This window comes from Stylophora pistillata, chromosome 9, assembly GCF_964205215.1.
Source record: "Stylophora pistillata chromosome 9, jaStyPist1.2, whole genome shotgun sequence".
Taxonomy (NCBI): domain Eukaryota; kingdom Metazoa; phylum Cnidaria; class Anthozoa; order Scleractinia; family Pocilloporidae; genus Stylophora; species Stylophora pistillata.
Window position 1 is genome coordinate 6917408 of NC_142527.1, and position 16883 is coordinate 6934290.

Sequence of the window (16883 nt, forward strand, 5' to 3'; positions counted from 1 at the left end):
GCTGAAAGGAACAGGATTGAAAGCTGAAACTGAAGACTTTTAAGTCTTCAGTAAAATAATAAGAGCTCAAGACCAAGGTTTAGCTACAAGATTATACCACCATAAAATCATAAAAGACGGAACTAGTCCACTCTTCCGGTTATGTAATAGGTATGATAAAAGCATCGACCTCTTTCTATCTGGATACCCGGAGTTGGCCAAAACCAACTACATCAAAAGGAATAACAACGCCGCAACTGACATGCACTGGAAGATCTTAAAGCATTACAACATCAAAGCAAATGATAAGTGGTACGAGCACCAACCAGAAAATGTTAAGGAAATTGAAAAAAACTACCATTCTCTGGAATATGCAAGTACACACCGATAAAACGATCAAAGCTAATAAACCTGACATTATTATTAAAGATAAGCAGGAAAAGACATACATGCTGATAGATATGGCAATCCCCTCCGACCGAAATACATCAGGAAAAGTAGTAGAGAAACTGTCCAAATATAAAGATCTGGAAATTGAGATTACGAAAATGTGGGGATTAAAAACACTAACAGTGCCTGTTGTCATCGGGGTACTTGGAGTAGTCAAGAAAGGCATTGAAAATCACATTGACAAGATACCAGGAAAAATTAACATCACAGAACTTCAAAAGATCACCCTCCTAGGATCAAGCCACATCCTCCGAAAAGTTCTATCGATCGAATGAAGACCATGACTACCCATTGGAGCCTCAGAACCTGGATTGGATCCGGCGCTAATGGTGTAAGGACAGAAGAATCAAGAAGAATCAGAGATGATAATAATAATAATAGTAATAATAACAATAACAATAATAATAATTAATATTAATAATAATAAGGGGCTGTATATGACGTCCCACTTTGGTTTACGAAGGGTAAAACTTCGCTGATCCCCAAACCAGTTTTTAAGCGATAACACCAAACCAATAACGTGCTTGAACACAATCCTCAAGTAGTACACGTCATGTCTCCTGGAACTCATAGATGAGCACCTCAAGAAGTCCGATCTAATGTAGGGAGATCAACGTGGTGCGAAGGAAGGGTGTAGCTGAACTGGTGATAACTTGTTGGTCGATAGAATGGTTGGTCAGGATAGTCAGCGTGGGAAGCGCAACGTGAGCATGGCATTGGTGGACGTACGGAAAGCCTATGACAGTGTGGATCATGGATGGCGAATGGAGATGTTTACGATGCATAGGTTCCCAACATGGCTTTGCAAGGTCGCTCACAAGCTTAGTGCCAGCTGGAACACCGGAATATTAGTGCGCACAGCCCATGGCATGGAGACATCGGAGGTGATAGCCTTTAGGAGGGGACTTCCGCAGGGTGTCGCCCTTTGCGCCAGGCTCTATACGGTATGCATGAACCCGGTCTCGTGGATGTTGAAAGCGACTGAAGGCTACAGATTATCTAAGTCGATCAGACTGGTTGTAACTCATCTTATGTATATAGATGATTTAAAGGTCTTTGCAGCGTCAAGAGAGAAGCTAAGGAGCGTTATGGTTGTTGTGAGAGGAGCGATGAAGGACATAGGACTTGAGTGGAACGAAAGAAAGTGCTCAGTGGCCCATGTGAAAAGAGGGACATTGGAATCGAAGGAGATAGTGAGTGTTTAGGACGGCGAGAGGGAGGTTATCAAGAGTTTGGGTGAGGGGTCCTATTACAAGTTCTTTGGAGTTATGGAAAGCACTAAAGAAAATGATAATCTCAGTCTCCAGATCGCAGGCAAGACCTATTTCAACGTCTATCCTTGATATGGACTAGCCCGCTCTCAGACTACAACAAGGTGCAGACAAACAATCAGTTTGTGATGCCGGTGCTAAGCTACTTGATGCACACCCAGTGCTGGCCCATAGCGGAACGCAAGAGGCTGGACAGAAAAGCAAGAAAGGTTATCGTTGAGAATGGGGTTAAGCACCCTCTTGGGTCTACGTTCCTAGTATATCTACCGAGGGGGCTTGGGGGCCGTGGGCTGAAGAGTTTTGAACGAGAGGACAAGCAAGTTAAGGTTAAGGCTGCAGTACTCTGTACTAATGAAGATCCCGCTATGGAGGTAGTAAGGCGGTTTGAGGAGAGATCAGAAGAGATGGGCCGGCGATCAATGGGGAACGATGCCAAGAAATATGCATGTGAGTTTTGGCTCAACTTATCTCTGGTGCATCCCCAACCATTGGTCACATGTGTAGCGAACGATTTCGAAGCACCTGTGAAGAAGATTGGGATGTGGTTGAAGACTGCTGCCAAGGAAAGAGATGTTGAGGAACTGAAAGCAAAGGGATGGAAAAAGACAGGGAATCGCACGTGTGAGGATGTGAAGTGCCGCATATGTGGTAATGTGCAGGGAAGACGAACAAGTACGCCCCGCTGCGGTACGAATTAAGAAGGAGATGCCCAGAGTACAAGATTGAGCAGCATAACATCATAATAGACGCATTTGGAGGGAGCTCGCGAACGGTCAAGGAAAGGATACGCCAACTGGTTGGAAGAGGTCGATGTCACTAAGTGCTAAGGAACATGCAGAAAGCTGTAGTCTCTAGCTCCCTTAACATCGACAGGACTTTCAAGTTCCTATCGGACTAAGTTCTTCCAACGACTTTAGTTTTAAGTATAGGTTTTAAAAATTTATCTCCATTTCAGGGTCTATGGGTATACCAATTAAGAACTCTTAGGTTTATTTGTGTCTGAACTTTTAACGTCCTATAGGACTAAGTTCCTTGACGAAGCTAGGTTCAAGCGTGGTTTTAATAGGTTGATCGAACATTTATTTCCTTTTAGGGTCTAGGGGCACACAATTTCTTCAAAGTTTAGCTTATATCTATGTAGTAGTGACGATTGAATAGGCTACGCCTTTGGCTCCATATATCAATTTTATTTGTAATCTAAAGCATTCAGAAGTGTGTACTGCATAATAATAATAATAATAAAAATAATAATAATAATAACGATAATAATAATAATAATAATAATAATAATGAACAAAAAAAACAAGCAAGAAAAACAAACAAACAAACAAGCAAACACACTACTTTTATTTTCTCAGAAGAGTTAAGGTTTGGGCTGATGGAAAAATTGAAACCAGACTACAAACGACACGTACGTTAGTTTAGCCGGCCGCAGCGTTTTAATGGAAGCTACAAACGCCAAAAAAATGAAAACATTTAAAAAATTTTAAATTGAAAAGTTTTGAGTCGTAAAAAATGTTAACCTTAAAAACAATTTCTGGTGACGATGATGGAATAATTTTCACCGTCAGCCGTATAAAAGCCATCAAACCATTAAGACCCTCAGCTTACCTAAAGTTATTATAGAGTATTTTCTTTAGCCCGTCTGGATTGCTCAATTTTATCCCAATTTGGCATAGAATCTAATAATTTCTTTAAATGTTATTTTTGCAGTACCAGTCGGTCCTACAAGGCAGCATAGTATTCAACTACAGGACACTAAGACAAAAAGAGTTTTCTTTTCTTTTTTTTTTTTTTTTTGCTTTTTCTTAATTATTTGCCACGACTCGTGTTTTTCTTATCCTAACTCATCATTTGGCACACTTTACATTTGGTACACTTGTCCGTTTGATTTGATTCTTTTTTCAATCAAGTCTGCCCCTAGATGACCAGGATAATAGAGAGAGCTAAAATTAAAGTAAAATTTTTAAATGGAATGCCAATAAAATCAACTACCTATTTTCCTTTGTTTCTTCCGTAGCAGTATCAAAACCACAGCAAGGATGATTGATGATATCAACAACAATCCTGCTAAGATAGCGATTGTCATACAAAGAGTGAAGCAGTTTTTGTCATTCATGAGGTCACCAATGTTTGTAACAACTGGTAAAGTGGTAGTGGAGGATCCCTGGCCCGTCAGCAACACTTATTGGGAAAAGAAATAAAATAAAAATAAAAAAACGGGGGTAAAAATTGGGTAGTCACTGACCCTACTCGTATACTCTGACATTAACATGTTTTATTGTCTTTCTAGTTACTTTCCCAAGTACTTGTAAAAAAAAAACGGTTATAAAATCGTGAAAGGTATATGTATAAAGAGGTACATTGAAATTGGCGGAAGGGCCAGGTTACACTTTTACGCTTCGTCAAAATCTTATGCTATCGATTCTTTGACCCAGACTTTCTCTTGGTTTTGCCCAAAAGCGATTACCCTTTTTTTGACAGTTACACGAAGAATGCTATCTCTGAAAGAAGAAAGAGAATCAGAAAACAGAAACGACAGAAATTCATTCGATGTAAACGAAAAAGGAAATCAAGATTCCGAGCACGAAAAAACTTCAACTGTCTGCTGGGAAATTCCCGATTGTTACAACTCTCGCTATTCATTATTAGCTCAATGGATAGAGCGCTGGACTGTTGTGCGGGAGGTCGAGGGTTCGAGCCCCGGCCGGACCAACACTCAGGGTCTTAAAATAATTGAGAAGAATTTGCTGCCTTTCTATAACCTCAAGAAATGGTTAGATGTTCTAGTCTTCTCGGATAGGGACGAATAAATGGAGGTCCCGTCTCCTGCAGGGTTGGGGTAGGAGACGTTAATTTCCCACACACGAGATTACTGTGTGATGGATGTCCTCCCCTGGGGTGGGATGGGTGGGATATACAGGGCCGTTCTGAAAACCACTTCTGTGAGAACGCACCCTGTCTAAAGAATATTATCTATCTATCTACTCTCAAAACACTATTTCAGCCATACTTAGCCTTCTTTCAAGCATTTTGTAACTTTTTTTCTTTCTTAAACTGAACTATTTAAGTCGTTTTGGTCAGGATTTGAGCCCTGCCACTTGTCAAAAGTCAGAGGTTTACCATTGATCCAATTCCATTTCCCTGTTGTGAAATCTCGCTCCAAGCCTTTAAACCATTCACCAAATTTACTGCCTACTCGGTTTTGAATCTCATTCTTGGTGAATTCCCATTCTCGTTCTGTTTCCATCTTCACAAGGGTTTTTCTGTTATATTAACAGTTGCCCTGTGGTTTTGGCCTCGCCTTTTGTTTGTCTTGTTCTAAAAGCTACAACACGAATGTAACTGACTCCAGGCGCGGTAACCGCAGGTTCAGAATTAGAAATAAGGACGTCGAAGCACTGATTAAGAGCACTGAACTTCGTGTTGATTTCCAATGTCTTTATTACAATGTGCCAATGCTCAAAACCGTCAAACTAGAACACAAGCGAAAAAATCTAGTCTAAACGACATGAAAGGAAAAAGCCGAACAATAATTGGATGTGATGAAAACACGAACGCAGGAAACGGCAAAACTACTAAGCTAGAAATAAACCGACGAAATGAAACTAAGAAAGGTAGAAACACGTGCTTACCGATTGTCCTCTCTGTACGCCTGAGTAGTTATATATGCAAGATCCAAAGACTTCGCAACGAACACAAAAAAGTTCAAGAACGCAAACTTAGACCGTACAGACAGATCAGACTACTAGTAAGGACGCACGAGGTTCCGAAATACGATCTGACAGAAGCGTTACTAATATCTAACCTAAACAGTTACAACGAAAAGAGCTTATGTCCATCCAAAGTGAAAGAAATTGCAAAGGCGTTTTTTAATAAGCAACAAAAAAAGGGAAATGTTTACTCAGTTAAATTTTTGGTGTCAAAACTTACTGCAAGTTTTAATGAAGCTAACAATTACAACCAGTAACTTGACAGTTAGCTAAGTAGAAGATGATCACCACCATCATCGTCGCCATTATCATCACCATCAACACCATTATTGTCATCATTATCATCACCATCATCGTCGCTCATTTACTGATAACTTTTATTGTCAGCTTTTCTTTTAGCTTTAGATCACTAAAGGAGACGCTTAATTTTCCTTTGCTTTCATTCTTGTTTCTATCTCTCTATTAGTATTTTATGAAATAGTGAAATGATAGCCTGTGGCTCCTAAAAAGATAATTATACATTCAACTGCGATTAGTTTTGGATGCATTATAACCGCTCAGATAATTACCTTTATAAACCATTTTGCAGTAAACGGTTTGAACCCGGGGGTAACATGTGAAGGTGTAACCTGATCGTCCGGGTGAGTGTAGTCCTGAGAAGGACTGTTGTCGGTGGTAATGACTGACATTTCGACAACCTGTGCGGAAGTCATCATCAGAGTCAAGTGAATGACTGTTGTCAGTAGAATGTTCTTATTCCAGTTCGTGTGAAATGATCGGTTGGTTTTGCCGTGATGTTATTGGCTGTAAGACTCAAGTGACGTAAGTCGGTCGTGATTGGTCTGTTTGGATCTGTCGGTAAAGTTAGGTCGTTCTTTTTCGGTCGTTTGTGATGTTTATGTCGTGAATGAGTCGCTTGTATGGAGCGGGTAGTTGTTGACATCTGTTTAGGGGAGTCTGTTCTAAGTTAGTAAACCAGCTTTCCAGAGTCAGTCGTTGAAAATAGTCAGTGCTGTAGGTTAGGCATTGCGCAGAGTCCCAGTCAATGTTGTGGTTGGTAAGTCAATGGTGTTCAGCAATGTGATTGCTGACATCACCTTTCCTCGTCGCCCGTCTGTGTTCAGTCAGTCTTGTTGTGAGGTTTCTACCAGTCTCACCGATGTAGGAGGCTTGGCAGTCGGAAAAATTGATCTTATAAATCGTTCCCTGTCTGTTCCTCGGTTCGTCTTTGTCTTTAACGTTGGTTAGTAACTGACGTAGTGTGGTGATGGGTTTGTGGGCGACGCGGATATTGAAGGGTAGTAAGATGCGCGAGATGTTTTCAGACATGCCTTTTATGTATGGTATGGTTTCTGTAGTCGTAGGGGGTTGCGGTGTCGTTTGTTTCGGTAGTGGTAGTGGGTCGGTGAGTGTTTCGTCGGAGGAAGTCGTTGTTGTAGTTGTTCTTCGTAAAAACACGGTGAAGGTATTTGTTCTCGTCGGATAAGCTGTCTGTCGAGTCGCATACTAGTTGTGCGCGTCGTGTTAGAGTTCTGATAGTTGTGGCTTTGTGTGATGTAGGGTTGTAGGATGACTCGTCTAGTAATTTGTCGGTGTGTGTCGGTTTCCTGTAAACTGTCGTCCGTAATGAGTTGTCGTTGTGTCCATACCATACATAAAAGGTATGTCTGAAAACATCTCGCGCATCTTACTACCCTTCAATATCCGCGTCGCCCACAAACCCATCACCACACTACGTCAGTTACTAACCAACGTTAAAGACAAAGGGGATAATTAGATTCAAAAGGATAATAATGGTCTTATGTGCTCGATAGGTATGTCTTGTCGAATATGATCCTTTTATCTGGTAAATATCTATGGTCGAGTTAAAAGGATTTAAGTATCCTCCTAGCCATGAAGACAAAGTATTTTATAGAAGCACTTTAACATCGTATTTAACAAGTAAATGCGTCATCAATGCATGCTATGACATGTTTTTATCTGTTTTGTTGACTAAATATACGATGTAAATGGCGTTCACGTTTCTCTTTTTTTATTTGTGCTGTAAAATTGCTATTTTACCGTTTTTATCTTGATTATTTTGCTTCTTTCCTATGTATAATGTCCTCGTAGACTAGTGATTTTGATAAATAATAATAAAACAAACAAAATTTAAAAAGTATTTAACAAGTAGATTCTGACTAGCCATGGGTCTATTCAGTGGTACTTACAGATTTCCAGATGACACAAGAACGTGAAAAAGAACAAAGAAATTGGCACAAGAGGTTCATAGTTAAAAAAAAATTTCGATGGAAACCAAACTGGATCTAACCGATTCTCTTGTATTAGGTTAATTAAAGACAAAAGTTATTTCAATTATTTTAAAGTAATATTAATGATAAAGATAATAATAATAATAATATTAAAAAGAAAATAGGGTGCAATTCTGGTAGGCGACTGTATATAATTTCATGATCTATTGTAGAGGCTTGCGCGACTGTAATTTACATTACTGTTTTTATAGGTTGTCCCTCACCTTTACTTGGTACTATTCCAAACAACGATATCATAGCGTCAGCAGCACAGATTTCTGATTCATTTCCTCATCATGCACGGTTAAGCAAAAGCAAAGCTTGGGCTCCTAATAAAAATGACAGAGCTCCATAGATACAAGTGAATTTACAGCACTCAAGTGTAGTCACGGTGCCCCAGCGCATCACAATCGGGTGAATCTACCCACCACCCGAATGCTATCGAAACCCCTGCTACATGTGAATTTAGCTCATCGTTACTACCGTGCAAGTAAATGGTTTCAAATGTCCACTTTTTAATCCTATCTATTAATTTATTTTCTATTTTGATTTGTTGATATTTACATATAAGATGTTTTCTTCAGGTGTTTGTTTTAATTTAGTTCATCTTCTTCTTCATTACATTAATTTTTTTCAGGCTTGCCTGGCCAGCCATTCTCACTCCCTGTAAATTATGTTTCATCAAATAAAATCATCGTCTCGGGAGTGTACCTACCGTTAGAGGGGATGGTACAACAGGGTATGTTGTTAACATTCATTCTTATAATACTCGATCCTCTGCCTCTAATAACTTTTACGTACAAAGTTCCAGACTCTCAATTCAAGTGAATTCATTTTCTAGAATCGGAACAAAAATATGGATTGAAATGCCTGTATCTTTTATAAGACTTTCAAAAAATGTCTTCAAGAGGAAAATAAAACAAACACTTTTTGAGATCCTAGCTTTAGAAGATTGTTACATTGATCTTCCACAAATCGTTCAAAAAGTTAAGTCGAATTTATCTTCCTCTTGATTGATCAGTTGATATGTATTCAATTATATCGCTTAATGCATCAGTAATCTCCCGTCAAGACTGTTGTCATTTATTATTAGTAATATCATTAGTTTATCAGTAGTCTCTAATCATTGTTGTCAATTCTAGCTTTTTAGTTCTCTCGTTACTTTTAGCTGCATTTAGTTGTATCTATTTCCTGTAAACATGACCCACCTAGATTAGCTTTGCTACCCGCGGGCATGTTACTGTACTTTTATCCTAAAACACAATAAAATGTATGTATGTATGTATGTATGTATATATGAAATAATAAAAATAATAATAATAATTACCATTATAATCATAATAATCATAACAATGATTTAATGAACCCTTAGAGGCTATTTACCTTCTCCCTGAAGTTTCTTTCGCCATAGCAATATGACTACAATAAGAATGATCAACACTACGAAGAGCACTGCGCCTAAAGATGCAGCTACTACTGTAGTAGAAAAACTGCTGTTTCTTTCCATGAGGACTTCTTCTGTTGGTTTTGCCGTGGTAGGGGTGAAGACATTTGTTGAAGATCCTGGATTTAAGGCATCGATACTTTAGAATTTTTGATAACACTGAATCGTGATATGCTTAAACCTTAATAGTGCTCTTGGCTGTTAACACTGAATTCTTTACCACCTGTCCAATTTTCAAGCCCAAAAACAGACTTTAAACGTAAGAATGAACAAGGAAAATCACTATGAAGTCCAAAGAAATCTACTTTGCTTTGATAAAAAAAACAAACATACAAACAAACAAAAACATACAAGTAAACAGACGAACTAAACAATGATAGAAAAAACAAAAAACAAACAATCAAACAGAATCGAAACAAACACTTCTGCTACTTCATAAAAAAAAAATTGTTCTTTTACATATCCTTGAATTTACCTGATACATCAGGGATATCTTGTTCAGTTGACGTCTTCCCTCGTGTAGTAACAGCTTTTGTACCAGGAGGACTGGTGCTTCCCGAAATATTTGTCTGTTCAAGAAACCTAACAACTGATACTGTCACAAGCAAGAAATTGTGGAGTGGTCTTGCGATTAGGTGGAATAATTTGTTTCTCAGATTTGCTCCTAGTCACAAATCAATCGATTTTCTAAGGGGGCTTCCTTATAATTTATCTACAAAACTTTATCAAAGTAGCTGAGATTACGGGGTCTGTTCCCCTGGAGATGACGAGCCTTCGGTGTAAGTTGGTCGTAATGGGCGGGTTCCAGAAATTTTAAGGTGGGAAAGGGAGAAAAGTAAAATTATAATAAAGTTTGGATAGAAAGCACGCTGTCATTAGTTGAAAGATCGTGCTCTATCAGAGTATAGAGCACGGAGCTGAGCTAATGCCGTCACGCTATCTGCCAATTTGTACTATGTCCAACCATTAAAACGTGAGCAGAGACGAAAATCCTTATCAAAGAGAACCCGAAATGGCCATGCAGTCCGAGTTTTGAAGGTTTCACACTCAGTTACGTTGTAAGCTTACGTAGGGTACTAAAAATCGAACGCAGCCAATACTTGTACTATATGTAGTTTCGTGTTTAAAAAAATAGAACAAAACAGTTATGATGTAAAATACAACCAATAGGTATAACTGCTCTGAAATCCTTTCCGATTCCTTGAGTGGAAGGCCACATCACCCACAGCAGCCGAGTTTTACGGCGCCGTCACCTCGAGGAATCTGCAGTTCCTGTGAATTAAGCCGCCTTACATGACTGTAGCGCAGAGGTTCAGGAATGACTGCAGCGCAGAGGTTCAGCCAGATATGGAAGCATCAGGTGCTGTCAAAGAAACTGTGCAGAGGATGATTGACAACGTGATTGGCAATCAGGAAAAAAAGCATTTACCAGTAAGAACTCTTTCTTCTCAGAAGCAATTCCTCTGAGGAACATAGTGCCAGAGAAACTTAAAAGCCAAATATGGGCTAATGAGTTTATCGACTTTTCCTTATTACTCAAGAGCAACATAAGTAATACATATGATGATCAGTATACCATCAAATTTGAAACAAAAAAGGGGGGGCCAGCCGTCAGTGATGCTTGCTCCAAATGTGAAGATGCATCATTTGCATAGTATTGAGCTGTGGACATCAAAGTTTCAGATATACGTTGCAATTTATACAGAGAGATCCCCAAAAGACACCCCTGCTCTGATGAAATATGGTTCTGTCATTGCTACCCTGGGGGCGAACTGGAAATTTTACGATAACTTTCATAAACTTCGGCAATCCCAGGATACCCCATGGGATCAAATTCATTCCGAGCTCTGGTTAAGATCTCATTCCTTTCGGGACAAGCCCACTAACCATCCAAAGGGAGCTAGGCGTGAGGGTATCTATATTCCCAAAGGTTATTGTTGGAGATTTCATAGGGGAGTACAGTGCCCTGGATGTTTCTTTAAACACCAGTGTTTCCGATGTCGGCAGTCTCATCCCATTGCCAAATTCCAACAACCAAATTAGTCTGCAGGGCAAGGGAAAAAACCTGTCTCCAACAGGAGGAGCACTCCCAACACCAGTTTTAGTTGAGAAGCTGGCATTTTATTTAGAAGGCTATGATGCTCAAATCTCGTAGGAGCTACTATTAGATTCTGTTTATGGTTTTCGTTTAAATTTTCAAGGAACACAACAGGGCAGAAATTCATCGAATCTGCAATCAGCACTGCAAAACTCAGAGATTGTTGACCGTAAGCTGGACAAGGTAATCTGTGAGGGGCAAATTCGGGGCCCTTCTGTTCAGCTCCCATTTTATAACTTGAAAGTTTCCCCTTTGGGGGTCATTCCTAAAAAACAGCCAGGTGAATATCGCATGATACACCGCCTCTCTTATCCATGCGGAGGTTCAGTGAATGAATTGATTACATCAGAATTATGTTGAGTGCACTATGTATCAGTAGATGATGCTGTAAAAATGATAAAGAAAATAGGACCAAACTGCCATCTGGCTAAAACTGATGTTAGGAGTGCTTTCCGTATAAACCCAGTAAACCCTGCTGATTAATGTCTATTAGGTATGCACTGGAAGGGTAATTATTATGTAGATTGCTCCTTGCCAATGGGACTAGCTAGTTCATGTAGAACATTTGAGATGCTTATCACTGTTTTGGAGTGGGTTGCACATAACAAACTCGATATCCGACATTTTATTGATATTCTGGATGATTTTTTAATTGCGGCTGAATCCTTAGACATATGTAAAGCTAACCTTCAAAATTTTTTGACATTTTGTGAGAATGCGGGAGTGCCTATGGCACCAGAAAAAAACCTCAGGGCCCTTCTCCAGTCTTAACTTTTGCTGGAATTGAAGTAGATTTTAGTAGAAATGAAGCTATGCAGCCTTATGAAAAAGTTAAAAAATGTTTGTTGGCAATTTGTAGTTTGCTTGAGAGGGAGAAAGTCACACTGAGGAGCTCCAATCTCTGATTAGCTTATTGAATTTTGCAATCTCAGTTGTAACTCCGGGAGAGTTTTTCTTCGGAGGCTGATCAATCTTACCATTGGAATTAAGCATTTTCATCATTTCATACGCTTAACAAGTGAAGCCAAAAATATTTACGGATTTGGGAAACCTCCATGAGCTCTTTCAATGGAAAATAATTTTTCCTTGAGGATGACTTAGCCTCTTCGTACAGCTTTCCCTTTTTTCACTGATTCAGCACAATGTAGTGGTTACGGTGTTATTTTCGGAAAACAGTGGGCATTTGGTGCATGGCCAGACTCTTGGAAGGACCACCATATTAGCTTCCTGGAATTTTTTCCAATAGTTTTAGGCTTAAACACGAAGGCGTGCTATAAAAGGAGAGGTCCATTAGGTGCCTGGTACACGAAAAAATGGAGCTAATGAGATGTTTACTTCCACCAGCATGGTGGCAATGATGTAACGTGTGAACCACTTATTACTTCGATTTCAAATTTACCGCCACAAATAAAGTCAGTTTCCATTGGAGAAAGGAAATACAAATCTCAAAAATTCTTGTATTGTAATGAAAACATTGCGAGGAATGCGCCCGCTGTTCACTGCTTTGGATTAGCTATAGCTCAAGCTGACATCACTCTTAGAGTTCTACATCACACGACGGTTGATTGACAAATGGTCCAGAGGTACCTAAGGCACCTCTCCTTTTATAGCGCGCCTTCGTGTTTAAGCGTGTGGTGCAGCCAATTAAAAAAGAAAAGAGTTGTTTTCATAACAGATAATGAAAGCACTGTTTGCATTACCAACAGCAATAGAAACAAAACTGCTAAGCTTGCTCCGTACACTAGTGCTCATTTGTCTTAGAAACAACATTCTATTTAGGGCTCGACATATAAAAGGTGCACGGAACATACTAGCTGATACTCGATCTCGTTTGTAGGTCGAGAAATTCAAAGCCCTGGCACCGAGTATGAACCCAGAGCCAACCCCTCTGCCGGTGCACCTGCCACCAGAGAACTGGGAGATATTTTAACACAATTGCTAGAAGCAAGTTTGAGCACCACTTCCTTGAGCATTCACCGTAGGCTTTGGTATCTGTACCGACACTTTCTGACAGATAAGTTAAAAACCCAGGGTCCAATTTTTCCAATCTTAACTGAGCATTTGGCGTTGTTTATTACATATCTAGCAGAGCAAAAATATGCGTAATCTACAGTATTGACTTACATTTCAGCTTTAGGGTTTCCTCATCGATTGGCGGGATTACCTGACCCGACAAAGAAAGACATAACAAAGCTAACTGTAAGGGGTTATAGTAAACTTAATCCTTTGAGAGACTCACGTTTCCCAATTTCTTTACCAATTCCTGAAAACATCATTTCTTCTTGTGTTCACACTTAGTCAACACTCTACACAAGGAAGCTGTTGCAGGGTATGTATGCTATTACCTTTTGCTGAGTTAAGGATCAGCGAGATCACATGTCAACCAAATCAAACTAACGAGAATTTAACATTTCTTAACTAGGCTAGCTTCATAAAAACCAACGGGGATAGCATTGATGCAATTAAGCTCACGTTAAGACATTATAAGCATCGTAATCCAGCACAACCTGTGAATATTTTTATTTATCATGCCCAAGCAGTTTGCCCTGTCAATCTATTACTTACATACTTAAAGTTAAGGGGAACCTCTCCCGGTCCACTACTTTGTTGGCCAGATCTCTCTCCAATTTCGCGCAATGTTTTTACTAAGGCCTTAGTCGATTCACTTGGTTTTTGTGATCTGGACGTGTCAGGGTATAAATCTCATAGTTTTTGCACCGTGGCAGCATCCTGGGCAGCTTCCAAGGGCATGTCCGATGCCCAGACTAGGGCCTTTGGGAGATGGAAATCTAATGCCTTTCTCAGGTAAATTCGCGCACCTTCTATAGGTTCAAACTAGCAGCTGGGTACCATATGCCTACAATGCACGATGTGGTGCAGTCTCTTTTGAGCAGCGGTCAAATTATTGTACGCTACTGACCTTCAAAGAGAGATAAGCCATTAATTCATTTATTTAAAAAAAAAATCAAATTCAGCGCAGGGGTTTTTGAGCAGGGGCCAATTTTCCAAGCGCTGTGTTTAATCCTCATTCCGGATGATAAGCACTTTTGTGTTAGTGTTTAGACTGGAGATATGGCACTGAACTCTTGAGCAGGGGCCAATTGTCTCAGTGTTGTCTCTCTCGATTATCAGGTGTTTATTTACTATTAAGTGATATAATATTTGTTTTCTCATTGGGCACCAGGTGAGCAGGGGGCGGCTTGGTTGCCTCTTTTAACTAGCATTCGTTCAGGGCACATTGCCATGGTTTAGGGTGGGGCGACCATTGTTTGTTTCTCGCACAGGGCTTTGGCAGGTTTGCCCTCACCTTTGCTGGAAATAAGTTACCATTTAAGATTATGTGATTCAGTTGACTTGTTAGAAAATAAACGTCCACGATTGTGGCCAATCTATGGCAGAACTCTCGATCTCAGTTTCATTACTTGCTCCCAGCAAACAGAGCTCGACCTTGGCTATGCGTCACCCCTCGTTAAGTTAGTTTAAGATGACGAGCGAGAAGCATAAAGTATTATTCAATTATTTATGAGGATTTACAATGAACGATCAGATAATGTTTCCTTGTTTTTCGTTTCTTTCTCTTTAGTCGGTCGACTTCCCATAAAGTAGTAGTTATGAACTGCTCCAAGTATTATTTCCAAGAAGAAAACGATGGCTGGAAGGGAGCCATGAAAAAATGCAGCGAGTTAAATCATAGTTCACTTGTCTCCATGGAAACCGAGAAAGAATGACACTTCGTCAAGAAAGTGAGCGCGAAACTCAGGCGAACAAAGAGGCGTTAGTTTACTGGCTTGGAAATGGTTCACGGATCTCATACGTGGTGCTGGTTGAGTAAAAGCATAGAATCATCAACGAGACGCCACCTGGACGATGGCGTTGGATTAAAGGAGAACCCAATAATCATAACATAGAAAACTGTGCAGAGATGCTAGGCAACAGGCGGCATAACAGCATAGGATGCCAAGGAAAAATGTATGGCATCAATCCAGGATATCTATGTGTAAAGTAACTTAGTAAGTTAATACGTAAAAGATATACGTAAAGTGAAGCTTCTCCTCAGGGACTTTTCAGCCACAATGTATACTAACTAGGTGCTTAAAAATCCCCAGCAGCTGGACGCACACCAGTGGGCTATTTACAGAGCGCAGCCGAGGATTTTAACTAGGGGTAACCGAGAACAAGTCCAGTGAGTGGCAGGGTGGAGGATTTGAAACCGGGACACTGCATTACAAGTCCAGCACCCTAACCACCCTAACCACCCTAGCCACTTGGCCACGCCGTGTCCTCGTTAATGATCATGCCAATCAATGTTCACCAAAGTACGAATCTCAGTAGGCAATAAATAGGCATTAGCGGACTTTAATTTTGAACAAAGTAACTCGTGTACATATTTTCATTCTAGAGTTCCATGGTTTCACAGACAGAAGACATTTTCATCGAGGAAACGACAAGACCTGCGTCAACTGGCCAATCGTTAGCAACAAGAACGACAGCAAACTTAGAACACAATTGACGAATGTTAAAGCTGAAGACCGCATAAGTTACTCTCAGAAGGTAGGAATTAATTCGCTCAAATATGGATATCAAAAATTTACCTAGTCTACTACGCAGTAAGCGTCGGATGTCACATTTGAAGCCCCCATCCACCCTCGGAGAAAAAGTACACGGAAAGAAAAAGAGAAACCAATTGAACAGCCAAATAAAGACAAAGTACATTGTACCTAAAAATAACATTTTTTTCAAGCTAGGAATAAGCGTTTCAACTGTTGTTATCTCAGTTGAGTTTGTATTGGTCGAAGGACGATATATTTTAGATAGATTTCGATGCTGATGCATGAACCAATTATTTATAAGCGTGTAGGTGAAAAGTAACAATCACACATATATCTTATTAGACGTTTTGTTCTGTAGTATCGCTGAGTGTTTTTACGAGTTGTGCCGTATTTTTACGAGCCCGTAAGGCGAGTCAAAATAAAAAGAACGAGTAAAAATACTCAGCGATACTGCACAAAAAACGTCTAATACGTTATTTATTATCCAACACGCCAAATTGTTATTTCAGTGCGAGCGACTTTCGCGGATATTTATTTACAGGGAGTGCGTAACAGAAGTATGCGAAGCGGAACGGAATCGGCGCCTTGTCGTGTTGCTGTTTCTATTTTCTTTACTAAATGAAGAAATTTCCAGGTCGTCTAACTGTTTTTCTTCTTTCGATTTATCTAATAAACTTGGATCTATATTTGCCAGCCATTCCAACTCTTCGTTGTCAGAAATGTGATTCAAATTGTCCGTCATATATTTTTTTTCGTAACTTCGAACCAATCATTCGCTTGCGCGATGCGAGAAAACCTGTCTAACGGGTAATCTGAAGTACAAATACCGCGTGGTATTTATACTCGTTTAGGGCGTTATTTGTACTCAACGGAATGTAGTTGGATAATAAAACGAGGTATTTCAAATGAAAGCTCTTAACTCTGATTGCAAGAGTTTCTACAATTAACGTTCTCTTTTGTTTCGTGTCAAGATCGACTCATGAGCCTCAAGCAACAGAAACCACCAGTTTTAAAAAATCACCAAAAAAGGTGTCAACATCCTAACATTACCATTTAATAATCAATGGCTATTTACCGAAGTGAAGTA

At 39.7% G+C, this 16883-nt stretch overlaps 2 protein-coding genes and 2 pseudogenes across 2 annotated transcripts; all 4 read left to right on the plus strand.

The window, feature by feature from the left end:
* The first annotated feature begins 335 nt into the window (after nt 1–335).
* On the plus strand, nt 336–800 carry LOC148722986 (uncharacterized). Its single transcript, XM_088734292.1, has one exon. It carries the CDS (start codon nt 351–353, stop codon nt 702–704), a length of 354 nt encoding a protein of 117 aa, XP_088590418.1. The 5' UTR covers nt 336–350; the 3' UTR covers nt 705–800.
* Nucleotides 801–1697: 897 nt separating this feature from the next.
* Nucleotides 1698–2398, plus strand: LOC148722987 (uncharacterized). The gene has a single exon (XM_088734381.1). The coding sequence runs from the start codon at nt 1829–1831 to the stop codon at nt 2396–2398; it is 570 nt and encodes a 189-aa protein (XP_088590507.1). The 5' UTR covers nt 1698–1828.
* A 7940-nt stretch (nt 2399–10338) lies between these two features.
* Nucleotides 10339–11257, plus strand: LOC111344417 (uncharacterized; annotated as a pseudogene).
* A 382-nt stretch (nt 11258–11639) lies between these two features.
* Nucleotides 11640–14085, plus strand: LOC148722988 (uncharacterized; annotated as a pseudogene).
* Nucleotides 14086–16883: the final 2798 nt, after the last annotated feature.

Coding starts and splice junctions, on each gene's coding strand:
- LOC148722986 (XM_088734292.1), top strand. CDS start 351: ATGCAAGTACACACCGATAAAACGATCAAAGCTAATAAACCTGACATT.
- LOC148722987 (XM_088734381.1), top strand. CDS start 1,829: ATGCCGGTGCTAAGCTACTTGATGCACACCCAGTGCTGGCCCATAGCG.